General features: G+C 50.8%; 2 protein-coding genes across 2 annotated transcripts; one reads left to right on the top strand and one right to left on the bottom strand.

Moving 5' to 3' along the window:
* Window positions 1-3,365: 3,365 nt before the first annotated feature.
* Window positions 3,366-6,793, top strand: LOC145340792 (heterogeneous nuclear ribonucleoprotein A1-like 3; the record flags this gene model as incomplete). Its single annotated transcript, XM_080185254.1, is given in 10 exon segments — window positions 3,366-3,482; window positions 3,568-3,714; window positions 3,808-4,018; window positions 4,103-4,195; window positions 4,286-4,384; window positions 5,066-5,143; window positions 5,241-5,396; window positions 5,486-5,635; window positions 6,365-6,466; window positions 6,469-6,793. Coding segments are annotated over 10 exon segments (1,191 nt in total), but the record flags the coding sequence as incomplete, so codon positions are not given.
* Window positions 6,794-16,316: 9,523 nt separating this feature from the next.
* On the bottom strand, window positions 16,317-18,326 carry LOC145340793 (transcription factor NF-E2 45 kDa subunit-like; the record flags this gene model as incomplete). Its single annotated transcript, XM_080185256.1, is given in 4 exon segments — window positions 16,317-16,324; window positions 17,657-17,825; window positions 17,827-18,005; window positions 18,008-18,326. Coding segments are annotated over 4 exon segments (675 nt in total), but the record flags the coding sequence as incomplete, so codon positions are not given.
* Window positions 18,327-18,329: the final 3 nt, after the last annotated feature.

Below are 18,329 nucleotides of genomic sequence, written 5' to 3' on the forward strand. Positions count from 1 at the left end.
AAAAATGGCGGCCGCTCTCCGATGCCTCACATTCACTAACCCCGGAATTTAAACCCGCTTTGTAACTGCTTCTCTGATCCTCTCCCCCCACCTCCGGGAGAGTTGTATTAAAAACCCCTCCCTTTCTCTCGATGGGGTTGTTTTTCTTTAAAACCGTCGAGTGAAGGAGGGGGGCATGGGGACAAAATAGCGGCCGCTGCGCTCCCCCCCTCTCTCACTGACTGTTCTCGGTTTAAACTGCTTTGTAATCACTTCTTCCCGCAGAGAAAAGGGAGTTAAACACTCCCCCTCCCCTCCATGGGGTTTGTTTCTCCTTCAAACCGTCGAGTGAACAGGGAAGCTGAAGGGGACAAAATGGCGGCCGCCGCTCTCTCTCTCTCCCCCCCCCCCCCCCCCCCAACACGCAGACTGACTCGGGAATTTAAACTCCACTTCGCAGCCTTCCTTCCCTTCTTACCCCCTTAAAGTTTTAAAATGCCCTCCCTCGATGGGGGTTTCTTTTCAACTGGGGAGGGGGGGCATGGGGTACAAAATGACGGCCGCTCTTCTCTCATCGGTTTAAACTCCGCTTTGCAGCCGTTTCTTCCCCAAAAGTTGTATTAAAACCCTCCCCCCGCCTGTCCTTTTTTTAAACCTCGAGTGAAGAAGAGGGGGTAGGATGGGGATAAAATGGTGGCCTCTTCCCCACACTTTGACTCCCATCAGGTTAAACTCTGCTTTGTAACCTTCCCCAAGAAAGTTGTGTTAAAGCACTCCCTTCTCCTTCCCCCTTTCTTAAAGGGGATTTGTAGCCCTACGTGGAGGAGGGAGGATGTGCCTCACCCCCTCCATCTCTCTGACTGTGATTCCATCGGTTTAAACTTCACCTCCCCCTGTAGAAAGTTGTGTTAAAACACTTTTTTCCCCATTTCCTGCTCTCTCTATGGGGATTGAGATCGAGGGGAAGGAGCTGGGCACAAACTAACAGCTGCTCTCCCTGCCCCCCTCTTCCCCTCCCACTCTGGGGTCTGTCTCCTTCCTTTTGGGGCCTTTATTTGGGTTTTGCTTTTGGGGATGGGTGGATGGCTTGACACAAAATGGCTACCCTCCCTCTGTGCCTCTCCTGCATCAACTGGCTGTTTGCTGCTCCCCTCCAAAACTGGGTAGTTCAGTGTGAAGTTTTTAAACTGATTCTCATGTTGCAGTTGTTGGATATAACATGGCCTTTGTTTCCCCGCTTTAAAGTCCATCTGCCCATCCCCCAAATTAGTAGTTTAGCATCGAATTGAGCTTTTAAGCTAATTTTCTGGTTGTGATTGCTGGATATGACAGCCTCCATTCTCCCTCTCTTCCCCACCTTTAAACTCCACCTGTCCACCCCAAACCAGTTAAAACATTTCCTTTTAGCAAACAAAATAAACCAACTCAAAGTGCAAAGGAAACTAAACCATAATTTAAATCATAATTACATAACCCCATTATAGTTAATGTTTTACATGGTTATCAGGGTCTGTAATGCACCTCTGCCCCCAATTGCCAAAGGATTTAAAGTCAAGCTTTAAAGCTTTCCCCAGCCTTTTTATTTCATTTATAATTCATTTCTCCCTCTTCCAGCTGTTTTTTGAGTTAGTTTGTTAATCTTCATTTTGTCCTGTAGAATTGCTAGGAGCTTTTTAAACTTTAACGTGTTCTAGGGTGCTTAGTCGATCGTAGTGAGATTTGGACTTCCCCTGGGATGCTTTAAATTTTGGGTTCCCCTCAATTTGCAGATTTTAAGTTCTTGAGCACAGAACATTACAGCACAATACAGGCCCTTTAGCTCTTGGTGTTGTGCCCATTTAACCTACACTCTTCCAATATCATCCATATGTTTACCCAATGACCATTTAAATGCCTTTAATGTTGGCGAGTCCACTCCTGTTGCAGACAGGGCATTCCATGCCCTTACCTCCTGAGTAAAGGATTTACCAGTTGCATTTGGTCTGTTCATGTCTGCAACAGGTGACCTATCATGAAATTTGGACTTTCTCCAGCCTTTTTATTGGAGTTTTGTTTTTCCTCACTCCAGATTGTATTTTTAAGACTTTAATGGGGTCGAAATTAATTTAGAATGGTTCTCGGGTGTTAATCATTAACGTATGGGATTCGGCCATCTCCCATTTGTTTTGATTTGAATTTGAGTTAATTTTTCTCCTGGTTATATTAATCTTTAATCAGGTCATACTTCATCTGGAACGGGTCTGAAGTGACAAGATTTTAATCTGGCATACATGAATATGGGCTTTTCCTGCTGTCGCTGGGCATTTTTTAGTTCATTTGTGCACCCTTGAGATGCTTTTGTTCTGGGTGGAATTTCACCCAGAATGTGAAGTTTGGGCTTCAGTTTTTAGTTCAATTTTCCTCCTATTTGTCTTCTGAATTAATGTTTTTGGTGTCTTTAATGCGATCAGTTGATGTGTGGGCTATTCCCATTTTTCAGTCCCATTCCCTTGTGCTTTTTCCTCTATAATTAAAGCTTTTCTTTAAGGTATTTAATTTTGTCAGGATACTTCTAGAACTTGTTACGAATTTGTAAGATTTGAGATCGTGTCTTTTTCCAGTCTTTAATTCTAACTTTTCCTATATCAACCTTTTGGGTTTAGTTTCCTCTGTTTAGTGATCCTTTGTAATTTGGGCTGCTCTCCCCCTCTCAGAAACACGTGGTACCTTCAGGCAATCCTTTACGTTTTCTTGTTCCACCTTCAACGTTATTGCTTAAAGATTGTTAATCCCTGCTGTCCCTACAAATGATGCTCTGTTTGATCCTTTCCATCCTTTTTATTTCTGTTGCTAACTCTTTATAAGGTTTAAAGCCAGCTTCAAATGCAGAAACTGGGCTTGTAGAAATTAGCCAGATTAAGAGGAATTGTAGTTTAGAGGGAGGCCGGAAGTTTTGTGGAATGGGACGTTAAGTTGTTGCTGGTCTTGTATAACTTAGGTGGTTTTGGGGCTGGGAGGAGACAGGATGGATATTGTTCCTATTTTTCTCATTGCTGGCTCACGGTATTTTTGCAATGTGGATGTGTGTGTAGGTCTCCAGATTAATATTCCAGTTATTGCTGCTGGTTCTAGTCCCCTGAGGGGGAAGTGGCAGCTGTTTAAAACTCCAGTCCTTTGTTCCAGTTCCTGGCAGAGAGGCACCATGTGGGAGTGGGGGAGGAGAGGAGTGGCCCTTCAGTGGTGTTTGTTTGGCATGCAAGAGATCTGCTTGCAGCTCTGCCCATCTATTAGCTTTATGCATGTCGATGATGCAACAATTGGCAGTTAATTTTTATCTTTAGAATAAGAGCAGGTGGGCCTGCGTACTTGAGTGTGCTAACACCTACTCCTCCTTGTTTCTCTTCGAGGACTCTCAGGAGCCTGAGCAACTCCGCAAACTCTTCATTGGAGGTTTGAGCTTTGAAACCACAGACGACAGTTTACGGAACCACTTTGAGCAATGGGGCCGGCTGACGGATTGTGTGGTGAGTTCTGCTTTCTTTTTGCTACAGCAATTATGATTCGCGTTTCAGACCTACAGTCCTAACCCCCCATCCTCACTGCTTGCAGGTGATGAGAGACCCAAACTCAAAGCGCTCCAGGGGCTTCGGCTTCGTGACCTATTCCTGCGTCTCAGAGGTTGACGGTGCAATGTCTGCCCGGCCCCACAAGGTCGATGGTCGTGTTGTAGAGCCCAAGCGTGCTGTGTCCAGGGAGGTAAGTGTCTGGTTCCATCTCTGTCCTGCAGCATCTGAGCTTTAAACCCTGACTGTGTCCTGCAATTAATCTGCTGTTTCTGCCTTGTATTAGGACTCCACCAGGCCTGGGGCCCACTTGACTGTCAAGAAGATCTTTGTTGGTGGCATCAAGGAAGACACAGAGGAGCACCACCTCCGGGACTACTTTGAGAAGTTTGGCAAGATCGAAGTGACTGAGGTAATGACTGACAGACAGAGTGGCAAGAAGAGAGGCTTTGCCTTCATCACATTTGACGATCACGATGCTGTGGACAAGATTGTTGGTAAGTCCTAGGGTCCCGTGTGCAAGGTGGAGGGAGGTGTGGGTTCAGAGCTGTTTCAAAACTCCCATTTTCCCTCTTTTTCAGTTCAAAAATACCACACAGTCAACGGACACAACTGTGAAGTGAGGAAGGCGCTGTCACGTGAGGAGATGCAGAACTCTGGCATGAACCAGCGAGGTGTGTTGTGGGCTGAATGATTGGGAGGGGCAGAGAAATCTGTAAACCTGGTGCCTCAGAATGCCTCTAACCAATTTGTTTTGTTTCTAGGGCGTGGAAACTCTGGCAACTTTGGGCGAGGCAACTTTGGCAGCTCCGGGGGTAACTTTGGTGGTGGCCGTGGAGGTGGTGGAGGAAACTTCAGCAGAGGTGAGCCATAGCAGCACCTGCACAGTCACTACTGTCATTGTGTGGTAGATTAAACTGGCGCATGTGTCCCCTTCACCCTAGCTGTGACAATCATAAAATCGTGAAAGCGGCTGTTATGCCCATCGAGTTTGCACTGACCACAATCCCACCTAGGCCCTAACCCCATATCTCTACATATTTACCTGCTAATTCCTCTAACCTACGTATCTCGGGATAATTTGAGTACGGCCAGTTGACCTAACTCTCTCATCTTTGGACTGTGGAAGGAAACCCACACAGACATGAGAGCATGCAAACTCTACACAGCCAGTGACCCAAGTAAATGGAACCCAGGTCCCTGGAGCTGTGAAGTAGCAGTGTTTAACCACTGTGCTGTCCCTTTTCTATGAATGGTATGCTTTGTCTGGCATGCAAGAAACAATACTTTTCACTGTATCCCAATACATGTGACAATAATAAGTCAAATATTAGGCTGATCTTTCTCTACACCCTAGCTGTGACTAACACTACATTCTACACCCTCTCCTTTTCTTCTCTATGAATAGTATGTAAGAAACAATACTTTTCACTGTCCTGATACAAATGACAGTTATAAAGCAAACCCAGCTGAAGCTCTGTCACTGTACAGTTATTGTGTGGTAGGATAAACTGACTCTGCTCGTTTTCCCCCACTTGTTGCAGGTGGCTTTGGAGGTGGCTCGAGAGGTGGAGGTGGAAACTATGGAGGTTGCGGAGATGGTTACAATGGATTTGGTGATGGTATGTATTGTTTAAGCTGGGGAGGGGAGTGGGGTGGGCTGGCTTTGGGGTGCAGTTTGATTTGCCCATTGCTCACACTGGATCCTTTCTTGCTGAGGAGGCGGATACGGTGGAGGCGGAGGATATGGTGGTGGCGGAGGCAGGGGAGGCCCTGGCTACGGAGGCAGCCCAACATACGGCAACCAGGGTGGCGGTGGCTATGGAGGTGGCGGAGGAGGCAGCTCCTACGATGGCTACAATGGTGGATTTGGCAGTAAGTATCTCCCACACAGTGCTGTTACTATCTGAGGGAGGTGGCTGTGCAGTTCAGAGCCCTGTGCTGATGCTTCTGTCTTGACGCAGGCAACTTTGGCGGCAGCGGAGGAGGAGGCAACTACAACGACTTTGGCAACTACCCCAACCAGCAGTCATCTAACTATGGACCCATGAAGGGCGGTGGAGGTGGTGGTGGCGGAGGCTACGGAGGAAGAAACTCCAATGCTCCGTACGGAAGTAAGGATTGGTTATTGGTGTGATCCTGCGCACGCTCGCTGGTGTAAGCTGTGTCAGTGAGAGGAAGGGATGAGAGGGAGACTAACTGGGGTGGGGGTGGGTTTTCTCAAGGTTTAACCGATTGCGTTGTTCTTACAGGTAACTATGGCTGTGGGGGAGGAGGATCCTTTAATCGGAGGTTCTAACTTTTTCTGAAGCCAGGTGGGTTCTGGGTCACAGCAGTGTGAGCAAATTTCTTTTTTCTCTGGAGTGGGTGTAGTTGCAGGAAGAATTTGGTGGTGGGGTGGGGTTGGAGCTATGGGTGGGTGCCTCCATTCTGATGGGGAAGAGCACGGGGGGGGGGGGGCGTGAGCGAGCGAGGCCAGCTGAGGATTATTTTTGCACGCAAGTTGGCAGTGCAGTTCACTTTTATGATTGAGGGTGTTGACAGCTGGGGAGAGTGGCGTTAATGGCCGTGTGTAAACCCGACCACCGCTCGACACACTGCGGTGTCCAGTAGTCAGTCTGGGGTCTGGTCTGGCAGCATTGCTGCTGACGGCAAGCATCCACCAATTGGTTTAGGTGCTGATGATTTTCCCTCAGTTAACAGCGATTTGGTTTGGCCAGTGGATGTTTTCCCCCATGTCTACCAGCTGAGATGTTTTTCTTTAAGAAAGAGTCGATTAGAAGAAAAGAACTTGTTCTGAGAGAGTGCACGGTGTAATAATTTTATCCCATGTTGTTCAACAGGAATGCAGTACTTAGCAGGCGAGGATGAGCCAAGAGACAGGGAGACAGCAGGTTACTACAATACAAATCTCAGCCAAGCACAGGGCACAACTGCTTCCGGAAGAGAAAAATGTCATTTTTAGTCAGAAAAGTCAGTGTTTGAACTCGTGAACTTTTGAAAGGAATAAAAAAAAATTAAACCCACATGCATGGATATCTGCGTAAGGACTGTAATTGATATTTTGATAAACTGTTGAACAGGTTTATTTTATAGTTGTGACTACAAACCCCCTTTCTCCCCCCTTTCCCTCCCCTCCTGGAAGTGTAAAAAAAAAAGCAATGAACATTCCAGATAGTTTTCAGTAGATGTTTTTTTCCAATTTTAATGCCTTTCCAGTGATATAAATGTATTAGTTGTGATCATGACTCGGAATAAAGTACTTAATAGTCCTGCAGGTAGTCTGTCTTGTTTCGGGTTGTAGTGTTTTGTGGGGAGTGAGGGGGCTATCCAAATGCAGCTTGAGGTTTCTTCCCCCTGCCCCACCCCCAACTGACTAGAGTCTTGTCTGCTTTCCTCTGGTGGTCAGGCACACCTTGGTGTGTTTGAACCTCCAGGATGTGGGCATCTCCTGTTTGTGCAATAACTAACTTCCCCATCCTTGGGAGGTAAATGGCCCCCTCCAGAACAGGGAGGACAGTTCAGGGAGAACAGGAGAGTGCAGCCTTGACAGCACTGGTGATTTTGCCAGGTACCTGGCTCCCTCAGCCAGCCTTTAGCCCCACCCCCTTCCCAAGGTGACTTGGCATCCCCCACCTCCCCCAGAGCACTGGGGAAGGAGAGGGGTGCTAGTGCCAGGGGCATTTTCTTTGTTAACTACTAGGTGGTGGCACTGTCCAGCCTGTCCTGATTTAGTGTTTGTTAATTGATGGGGGTCAATTCTGGTGGGGAACAGAGGGAGGGTAGTCTTGCTGTAACTTCACAAAGCTCCAGGGTGTGTAGATCTATCCACATGGCTGCCCAAAGTGGGGGGGAGCAGAGCCTTATGTTGGTGATCCTTTTTAGCATGTGCGACCCACCCAGAGTAAAATTGGGCTTGTATCAACTGACTGCCCTGAAGCCTTGGAAGTTACAGTGCAAGAACTGCAGTAGTGTTGAGAGTCGAATAAAGATTATGAATTTATTGACTTAGATTTGAGGTGTGCGCCAAGCTACATTCCCCCCTTCACTAAACACCTGCCTAGAAGGCAGCAGTGGGTGTGAATGTAGCTAGGCCCCCCACCAACCTTACTGATTTATGATTGTGACATTTTATACGTATATAATGTGGTCGCAACAGTTCTTGATGTTGTTGTACAAGTGAGGCAATGGACGATGACACAGGCAGCAGGATTCAGCTTGTGTAGTGAGTCGAGTGAAATCGCCAAGGAGGGGGGAAACGGGAAAGCCAGCATCTTTGTTCGTTTTGTTTGAAAGATAATTGGTGGGGGCTTCTTCCTCCTCCTCCTCCACCACCTTCTGGCTTGTTTTCCCCCCCTCCCTTTTAAAAAGAAAAAGAAAGCAGACAGCAAAAGAGAAACAAAGCAACGTGTACCATAGACCCAGGCAGGACGCCCGCAGATTTAACTACTACCAGCACCAGCGGAGGTTATAGACTGTGGTCGGAAAAAGGGCTGAGCGAGAGAGGCTACGAGCGAGCGTGCACGTTTTTTACCCCCCTGATCGAACGTTTTCGAGGAAGGCTACCTTTTTATTCTCAAGTAGTGCTGCGTTCTTACTGGAGGCTGTGTAGGCACCAGGGTTTGCTCTCTCTCTTATCTGTGCTCTCGTGGGAGGCTAGCTGTTGAGGACTAGCAGAGCAGAAGCAAAGCCGTGCGACTGACTAGGCAAGCAAGCGAGCGAGCAGGCAGGCAGCAAAGGCACCCCTCCCCAGCCACGGCCAGGTACAGGGTCCAGCCGTGCTCTCAATAGGTAAGGCAGTTATATTTCGTACATACATTTTTTAAACAGGCATAAATTCGGTCGCCGAACGCTCGGGGGATAAACTTTGCTACAAGGACCCCTCTGCCTCTGTTGTCTGATTCCTGTTCTTGTGTTTGTAGGCAGTTTCCTGTGATTGGACAGAGAGGAGGGGGGAGAGAAATTCCGTCCTCTCTTCCCACCGTGACCAGAGCAAGTTTGGCAAGTGTGATAATAGTGTGCATTCACCCTCTCGCTGAGGTAAGTCACAATGGCACCCTGCTTGCCCCCTTAAATTTGAGAACCAAGCTAAGTTTTAGCTGGGTGGGATGGGGGGGGAGAGTCATAAATTCCTCTACAGAAGGAGGCCAGTGTTAATACTGTGACTGCCCCTGGGCAAGAGGAGGGGTAAACGCAAGTCTCTCAACACCAGGTTAGAGTCCAACCAGTTTTTGATAGTAAATGCTTTCTGTGCACCACTGTTTCCAAAGGCTTGAGATTATTATCAAATAAACTGGACTCTAACCTGGTGTTGATGTGACTTACTGTTCTTACCCCAGTCCAGCACTGGCATTTCTATATCAAGAGGAGGGGTTACAGCTCCAAGGAAGGAGGGGAAGAGGGTAGAATTCCAGAAGGGGTGGCAGGGGAGAGGGAATAGGCCTTGTGGCAGACATTTCACTCCAGGTGTGATTATACTGAGGGGCTGAGCAGTTATCCAGAGACTAGCTTTGTTAGTTGTGACTAACAAATGAATTAGCTTAGCATTTCATAAAGAAAAATTACCTAACTAAAATAGTGTACATTTCTTTGCTAGCCTATCCTGGATTTCTAATCCAGCAATATTTCAGATTCAAAAGGTCTCTTTAAAATTAGCAAAGCCCAGGTGCACTTTCTCTGGCTTAGGTTAATAGTCCTTGAGCTTCCAAAGACTGGTATCTCCTGGCAGCCCAGGCAGCAGCTACTTCTGTTTCATTCCCACAAGCCTTAGTGGCTCCCTGTTAATCACATGACTGCCCTGTGCATCACCTTTAATCTGAGAACTTGTGTGACTCTACCTAGCCTAAACTCCCAGGGGCACCTGAATAAACAAAAGGTCCATTAACTCTGCAATGCAAACACATTGGGAGCTAATCTCAGCTGTTGCTGTGCATGCTTATCACATCTGCACTGCATGTTTACCAGGCAAACTGTCTCCTGTGACAAACTGCAGCCTCTTAAAACATGCTCCACCTTAAAACAAGTTAGCATGGAATTGTACATGGTGGTCCCCAAACTAAAATGTGCTGCAGTGAAATTGTACCCAAAACTGACCTCAGCTAGAGGAAACTGCTCAGTGCTGCTTCTGGGTAACAGTTTGAAGGTATTGTGCTGTGGGGGCTAGGGTGGGAGATAGATGTTTGGGAGTGAATGGCTTTTGGGGGGGGGGGGGGGGGAGAGGGTAAATGATTGAGGGCAGGTATTTGCATGCAAGGGATGTCCAGTCCTCCTCTTGTGCTCCAGGAAGAGAAACTGGATAGATAACAGTTTAAACTATTATGGGAGTGAGGGGAGTAGCACTGGGAGAATGAGCTAGCAAGTCAGGAAGGGAAACTGGATGATGAGTTACTCATGTTGAATTTAACTTAGGGAAGTAGTGTTGGGAGAGTGAGCTGGCACAGTCAGGAAGGGGAACTGGATAGATAATGGTTAAAATGACATTAGAGTAACTGAGGGCAGTGGTGTTGAGAGTTGGCTAGCCCAGTCAGGAAGGGTTTGAGATTCTCTGGATTGTTGTTTTTTCCCTTCTGTAACATCTCCTTTTCCTTTTCCTACAGGTGGACTGCAGCTGATGGGATCAGCCCTTGATCTCTACGAGAATGTTTGTTAAATACTGTGTATTTTTCCCTTTGTGTAGCTGTTGTACAGCATTCTCCAATGTATCGGTTTAATAAAAACTTTCCACTATGTACACGCAGCTTGATGTCTTTTTTCCCTCTGATTCCTAAGGGAGGTTGAGGGGTAATAATGGGGGTGAAAGTGCTCACCTGCTGATCGGGCTGTGTTAACTGCAGTGTGCGTGCAGGACCTGAGGTAATGAGGAGAAGGCTGTGTTCCTCCTGCAACAGAGACAGATTGGACTGAAAGGTCCCAGGGGAGGAGCTTTGAGAAGGGGGTGGGGAGAAATGAGTGCCTTGCATTGGTTGGCTGTTGTGCTGGGAGTTGTCAGCTGGCAAGGAGCCCAAGTATTCATGGCAGTGCAGTAGAACATGTCTCCACCACATGTTGGTGAGTGGCATTGCACATCCAGTCTGGAGGCTGGTGCTAAAACTATATTCAGTGTGTTGATTTCTGCACTCATCCAGCCACACTGCCCCACACTAAGCCTAGGGTTGATACACAGCGTTTGCTTCACATGTATGTGGCACATCTGATTCCTGCTGGGGCTACAAGAGATCCTGTCATTCTGGAGCTCCACAATACTGGGTTCTGAACCATGCATGCAAACTCCCCAAGGGTTGGGATTATATTTGAGGAGTACTGGGGGTGATTCTCAGACTTGCAGAGAACATAACACAGGAAACAAGCCCTTCTGCACTGATGTTGCTGCCCAGCTGAACTAAAACTCCCCAGCCTTCTAGGGACCATACCCCATTCACTAAGTAGTCTCCCAACACCAGGTTATAAAGGCATGAGTTTTCAGAGCAGTGCTCCTTCCTCACTCAGCTCAGAACATTCAGCCCCTTGATGTTCTATGTCCAAACCCCAGATCAAGCTATCCCCACTCCCTATCATTCTGGTGTGCGCCATGTGCCTATCCAGTAAGTGCTCAAGTCCCTAAAGTGTCTGACTCCAACAGGCAGCGTATACCACACCCCAACCACTGAGTGAAGAATCAGGGCGTCCCTCTATCTCCACCATGAACCTTTATAGTTATGCCCCTAGTAACAGCTACATCCACCCAAGGAAATAGTCTCTGAACATCCACTCTATCAATCCCCTTCACCATCTTTATAAACCTGTAAGTGGTCTCTCATCCTCCAGCTCCCTCAACCTTTCCTCGTAAGACCTATCCTCCAAATCAGGCAGCGTCCTGGTAAATCTCCAATGCTTCCACGTCCTCTTTATAGTGAGGTGACCAGAACCGAACACAATATTCCAAATGTGGTCTCACCAAGGTCCAGTTTGGTTGTAGCATAACCCCACGGCTCTTAAACTCAAACCACCCCCCCCTTTAAATGCTAACACACTAAAGCCTACTTCACGGATCTGTCCACTTGTGCAAGGCCTGGATAGCATACAAGAGTTGGAATACACACAACAGCACAGGAGCAGGCCCTGCTCCCATCACCTTGACCTATCTAGACCAACATGCCTGTATCTCTCTATTCCCCACCTGTCCATTTGTCTATCCAGATAAGTCTTACACGTCAGTCAAGTAACGGCCCCGACCATCTCACTTGGCAGTGCATTCCAGGCCCCCACCACCCTCTGTTTTAAACAAAAAACCCCACTGCACATCACTGAGCATTCCTTCCCCCCCACTTACCTCCAACTTGTGCCCCTTGTGATTTTCATTTTTGCCCCTGGGGGAAATATCTAGCCCTCAATTTTATAAACTGCTATCAGGTTGCCCCCAGCCTCCATCTTTCCAGGGTGAACTATCCTAGTTTCCCCAACCTCTCCTCGTAGCTAATGCCTTCCATTTTTCTGCAAAGCCTCCACCTCCTCCTGGTAGTGTGGCAACCAGAATTGGACGCTGTATTCCAAACAGTGGCCTAACCAACGTTTTAGACAACTGTGACATAGTCTCCCAACTTTTATACTCGCTGTCCCATCCATCGAAGGCAAGCTTGCCATATGCTTTCTTCACAAAGGTATGTAGAGGGACAGGGGTAGTATTGAGGAATCAGGGGGGCTGCAGAAGGACTTGGACAGGTTAGGAGAGTGGGCAAAGAAGGGGCAGATGGAATACAATGTGGGAAGGTGTGAGGTTATGCTCTGGAAGGAGGAATGGAGGTGTAAATGGGGAAATGCTTAGGAAAATGGGAACACAGACCCGGGAGTCATCGTTCAAGATTCCTTAAGGGTAATGTGCAGGTGCTGTCGGCAGTTAGGGAGGCAAATGCAATGTTGGCATTCATGTCGAGAGGGCGAGAATACAAGAGTAGGGTTGTACTTCTGAGGGTGTATGAGGCTCTGGTCAGACCCCATTTGGAGGATTGTGAGCAGTTTTGGGAAGGGTGTGCTGGCCCTTGGAAAGGGTTGATGTGGAGAGGCCGGCGTTGGACTGGGGTAAACACACAAGTCTCACAACACCAGGGTTAAAGTCCAGCTTCAGCCTGGTGTTGTGAGACTTCTTACCTTGGAAAGGGTCCAGAGGAGGTTCGCAAGAATGATCCCCGGAATGAAGAGCTTGTGGTGTGGGGAACGGGTTGATGAGGACTCTGGGTCTGTACTCGATGGGAGTTTAGAAGGATGAGGTGGAGGGGGGGGGGGGGAATATTATTGAAACTCACAGGATACTGCGAGGGCCCTGGATAGAGTGGACGTGGAGAGGATGTTTCCACTAGTAGGAGAAACTAGAACCAGAGAGGGCACAGCCTCAGGGTAAAGGGACGATCCTTAAAACAGAGATGGGGAGGGATTTCTTCACCCAGAGGGTGGTGGAACTCTTTGCCACAGAGGAGGCCAGGCCATTGAGTGTCTTTAAGACAGAGATAGATGTGCTCTTGATTAATTAGGGGATCAGGGGTTATGGGGGAAAGGCAGGAGAATGGGGATGAGAAAAATATCAGCCCCGATTGAATGGTGGAGCAGACTCGATGGACTGAGTGGCCTTGTTCTGCTCCTATGCTTATGGTAAAACCGATTCTCGTCTCTCTCCCCGCCCCCCCCCCCCCCCCCCCCCCCCACCGTGTCTTCAAAAGACTCCGGTCAAATTGTCCTCTCTTGAATTCCCAGCGCAATACACTGCACCCACCACAGGTTTGCGTTGAATCTCTCCTTGTCATTAGACTCCAGGAGGGTGAGCGTGGGCGTGTGTGTGTGTGTTGTAGTTATTGTTCTGGAAAAAAGCTTCACCCTTCCCATCTCTCTCTCTCTCTCTCCCCCCCCCCCCCCCCCAGAGGTGGGAGGGATGTCCTTCCACAGGCGCTGGGCATCCAGAACTGCCCACAGCGACTCCCGGGTCTTGTTGGACCTGAGCTTTGGACCCAGCTCCCCACTGCTGCCCTCTGAGGTCGCCGGTTAGCTGTGTCTCGCATCCTCCCGAGTTTGATGTCCTTCACAGGACGCAGAGATTCAATGACGTGGTCACAGGTCTGACGTAATGTTCTTAAATTCCCATGTTCCCGCCTTATTCCTTCACCCCCAATTTCTGGATAAATGTGAGGTAATGCACTTTGGAAGGTCTAACACAGATAGGAAATATACAGTAAATGGCAGAACCCTTAGGAGTATTGAGAGGCAGAGGGATCTGGGCGTACAGGTACACTGAAAGTGGCAACGCAGGTGGAGAAGGGTGGTCAAGAAGGCACACGGCATGCTTGCCTTCATCGGCCGGGGGCACTGAGTTTAAAAATTGGCAAGTCATGTTGCAGCTTTATAGAACCTTAGTGAGGCCGCACTTGGAATATAGCGTTCAATTCTGGGTCACCCACGCTACCAGAAGGATGTGGAGGCTTTGGAGAGGGTTACAGAAAAGATTTACCAGGATGTTACCCCTGGTCTGGAGGGGCATTAGCTACGAGGGGAGGTTGGAGAAACTTGGTTTGTTCTCACTGGAGCGACGGAGGGTTGAGGGGGGAGACCTGATAGAAGTCTACAAGATTATGAGGGGCAGAGTGGATAGTCAGAAGCTTTCCCCCCCCCAGGGTGGAAGAGTCAATTACTAGGGGGGGGGGGGGGGGGGACACAGGTTTAAGGTGCGAGGGGCAAGGTTTAAAGGAGATGTACGAGGCAGATTTTTTACACAGAGGGTGGGTGGGTGCCTGGAACTCGCTGCCGTGGGGAGGGAGTGGAAGCGGATACGATAGTGAGTTTTAAGGGGGGGGGCGTCTGGACAAATCCATGAATAGGATGGAATAGAGGGATAGGGTCCCCGGAAGGGTAGGGAGTTTTAATTCAGACGGAGGCAGGGGGCAGCATGGTGGGTGCAGGCTTGGGCCGAAGGGCCTGTTCCTGTGCTGAATTCTCTTTGTTGTTTGAACACAGGTAACAAGTACCTTCAGAAACTTTGACCTCGAGTCGGAGAGTGGGGGAAATGTGTGGAACTCTTTGCCACAGAGGAGGCCGGGTCACTGAGTGTCTTTAAGACAGAGATAGATCGGTTCCTGATTAATTGGGGGATCAGGTGGGTTATGGGGGAAAGGCAGGAGAATGGGGGACGAGAAAATATCAGCCGTGATTGAACGGCAGAGCAGACTCGATGGGCCGAGGGGCCTCATTCTTCTCCTGTGTCTTACGGTTAGGAGAGGCTGGACTTTTTTTTTCCCTGTAGCGTAGGAGGCTGAGGGGTGTTGTCAGAGTTGCGCCCATCCAGGCGAGTGGGGCGTATTCCATCACACTCCTGACTTGTGTCCTTGTAGATGGTGGACAGGCTCTGGGAGGGGGGGAGTCAGGAGGTGGGTTACTATTGTGTGCAGTCTTGGTCACCTAGTTACAGGAAGGATATTAATTTGCTGACGACACGAAGGTCGGTGGTGTTGTGGAGAGTTTGGAGGGATGTCAGAGGTTGGAGCGTGAAGTAGATAGGATGCAGGACTGGGCGGAGAAGTGGCAGATGGACTTCAACCCGGATAAGTGTGTAGTGGTCCATTTTGGCAGGTCAAATGGGATGAAGGAGTATAATATCAAGGGTAAGACTCTTAGCAGTGTAGAGGATCAGAAGGATCTTGGGGTCCGGGTCCATAGGACTCTTAAATCGGCCTCGCAGGTGGAGGATGTGGTCAAGAAGGCGTATGGCGCACTGGCCTTCATTAATTGAGGGATTGAGTTTGGGAGTCAGGAGGTAATGCTGCAACTTTATAAGACCCTGGTCAGACCCCACTTGGAGTACTGTGCGCAGTTCTGGTCGCCTCACTACAGGAAGGGAGTGGAAGCTATTGAGAGGGTGCAGAGGAGATTTACAAGGATGTTGCCTGGATTGGAGGCATGCCTTATGAGGATAGGTTGAGGGAGCTCGGTCTCTTCTCCCTGGAGAGACGAAGGTTGAGAGGGCGACCTGATAGAGGTTTATAAGATGTTGAGAGGAATAGATAGGGTGGATTCTCGGAGGCTATTTCCCAGGGGCTGAAATGGTCGCTACGAGAGGGACACAGGGTTTAAGGTGCTGGGGAGCAGGTACAGAGGAGATGTCAGGGGGTAAGTTTTTCCACTCAGAGGGTGGTGGGTGAGTGGAATCGGCTGCCGTCGGTGGTGGTGGTGGAGGTGAACTCGCTGGGGTCTTTTAAGAGACTCCTGGATGAGTACATGGGAATTAATGGGATTGGGGTTATAGATAGGCCTGGTAGGTAGGGATATCATCGGCGCAACTTGTAGGCCGAAGGGCCTGTTTGTGCTGTAGTTTTTCTATATTCTATGAATAAGGTTGAAAGAGCGCAGAGAAGGTTCACAAGGATGTTGCCGGGACTTGAGAGAGAGACTGAATAGGTTAGGACTTTACTCCCTGGAGCGTAGAAGAACGAGGGGAGATTTGATAGAGGTGCATAAGGTGAGATTGGTATAGATAGAGTGAATGCAAGCAGGCCTTTTTCCACGGAGGCGAGGGGAGACAAAAAAAAAACAGAGAGCATGGGTTAAGGGGAAAAGTTAAAGGGAATATTAGGAGGGGTATTCTTCACACAGAGAGTGGTGGGAGTGTGGAATGAGCTGCCGGATAAATGCAGGCTCCACTTTTAACATTTAAGAAAAACTTGGGACGGGTTTATGGGTGACAGGGTGCGGAGGGATATGGTCCAAGTGCAGGGTCAGTGGGACTAGGCAGAAAAGTGGTTTGGCACAGACAAGAAAGGCTTGTTTCTGTGCTGTAGGGTTCTATGGTTCTACGTCGAGACAACAAACGAGAATAAGACAACAGAATGCAAGAAATATATTTTATATAAAAAGACCAAAAATATATATGTACATAAAATATTAACTGATGTCCAGTGTGGTTCTTCAAGTGCTGGGGCAACAGAGCTTTTGCTGTGTCTAATGGTGGAGGAGAAGGGCTTCTTTTGCTGAGTGTGACACAGCAGGCGTGACAAGAAAGGCGTGTGACTCTCGACAGAATATCTGTAGCACTTGGCACAAGAGGGTCAGTGCTGAGGGAGCGCCGCACTGTGTGTGGGGAGGGTCAGTGCTGAGGGAGCGCCGCACTGTGTGGGGAGGGTCAGTGCTGAGGGAGCGCCGCACTGTGTGGGGAGGGTCAGTGCTGAGGGAGTACCGCACTGTGTGGGGAGGTTCGGTGCTGAGGAGCGCCGCACTGTCGGAGTGCAATGGAGCACCGCACTGTGGGAGGGTCAGTGCTGAGGGAGCGCCGCACTGTGTGGGGAGGGTCGGTGCTGAGGGAGCGCCGCACTGTGTGGGGAGGGTCAGTGCTGAGGGAGCGCCGCACTGTGTGGGGAGGGTCGGTGCTGAGGGAGCGCCGCACTGTGTGGGGAGGGTCAGTGCTGAGGGAGCGCCGCACTGTGTGGGGAGGTTCGGTGCTGAGGGAGCGCTGCACTGTCTGGGGAGGGTCAGTGCTGAGGGAGTGCTGCACTGTGGGAGGGTCAGTGCTGAGGGAGCGATGCACTGTGTGGGGAGGGTCGGTGCTGAGGGAGCGATGCACTGTGTGGGGAGGGGTCGGCACTGAGGGAGTGCCGCACTGTGTGGGGAGGGTCGGTGCTGAGGGAGTGCTGCACTGTGGAGGGTCGGTGCTGAGGGAGCGATGCACTGTGTGGGGAGGGTCGGCACTGAGGGAGCGCCGCACTGTGTGGGGAGGGTCAGTGCTGAGGGAGCACCGCACTGTCAGAGTGCAATGGAGCGCCGCACTGTGGGAGGGTCAGTGCTGACGGAGCGCCACACTGTGTGTGTGGGGAGGGTCGGTGCTGAGGGAGCGCCGCACTGTGTGTGTGTGGGTGTGAGGGAGCGCCGCACTGTGTGGGGAGGGTCAGCGCTGAGGGAGCGCCGCACTGTGTGTGGGGGGAGGGTCGGTGCTGAGGGAGCGCCGCACTGTGTGTGTGTGGGTGTGAGGGAGCGCCGCACTGTGTGTGTGTGGGTGTGAGGGAGCGCCGCACTGTGTGTGTGTGGGTGTGAGGGAGCGCCGCGCCATCGGGGGCCGGGTGGTGGGGGCGGGGGGGGGGGGGTGGTCGGGGGGGGGTGGGGGATGCCCTTTGCCCTCAGTCCTCGCCCGCCTGCCGCCCCTGCCCCTGCCCCTCCCCCTCCCCCCTCCCCCTCCCCGCAGGGCACCAGGAAGACCCCCCCGTCGGCGGCCTGCCGCAGGGCGAACTCGCGGGGGGAGTAGGGCCGCCCCTGGGGGTCCCGGAGGGCGGCGAAGACGCGGCGGCCCAGCTCTCCCAGGCCCGGCGGCGGCGGCCCTGAGCTGGCGGGCGGCCTCCTGGCGCTGGGCGGCCAGCCTCTCCCTCTCCCGCCGCAGCCCGCCCAGCTCGCCCTCCAGCCGGGCGATGTTCTCCAGCTTGCGCCGCCGGCAGTTGTGCGCCGCCACCTTGTTCTTGCCCCGCCGCCGGATGTCTCGGGCCAGGCCAGCTGCTGCTCGCTCAGCCGGTGCCGGCTGACCAGCTCGTTGAAGTCCTCCACCGGCAGGTTGACGATGGCCTCCGTGGGGAGGGGGATCCTCAGGGCCTGGGCCCTCCGGGCGTCGCGGCTGGAGCCCCCCTCCCTCTTGCCCCCGCTGCCCGCAGCTCCGGGGCTGGGGGGCGGGCAGGGGCGGCTGCGGTCCTCCCCCCGGCCCCCCGGCCCCCCGCCGTAGGCCCAGGCCCCCCCCCACCCCTCCCCGCCGTAGCCCTCGGAGTGGGGGCTGGAGTCCAGCGACAGCCCCGAGTCGGAGCCCCCTTCCTCCCGCGGGGC

Source organism: Carcharhinus amblyrhynchos, unplaced genomic scaffold (genome assembly GCF_965287045.1).
Source record: "Carcharhinus amblyrhynchos unplaced genomic scaffold, sCarAmb.v2.hapA chromosome_1429, whole genome shotgun sequence".
Classification (NCBI taxonomy): domain Eukaryota; kingdom Metazoa; phylum Chordata; class Chondrichthyes; order Carcharhiniformes; family Carcharhinidae; genus Carcharhinus; species Carcharhinus amblyrhynchos.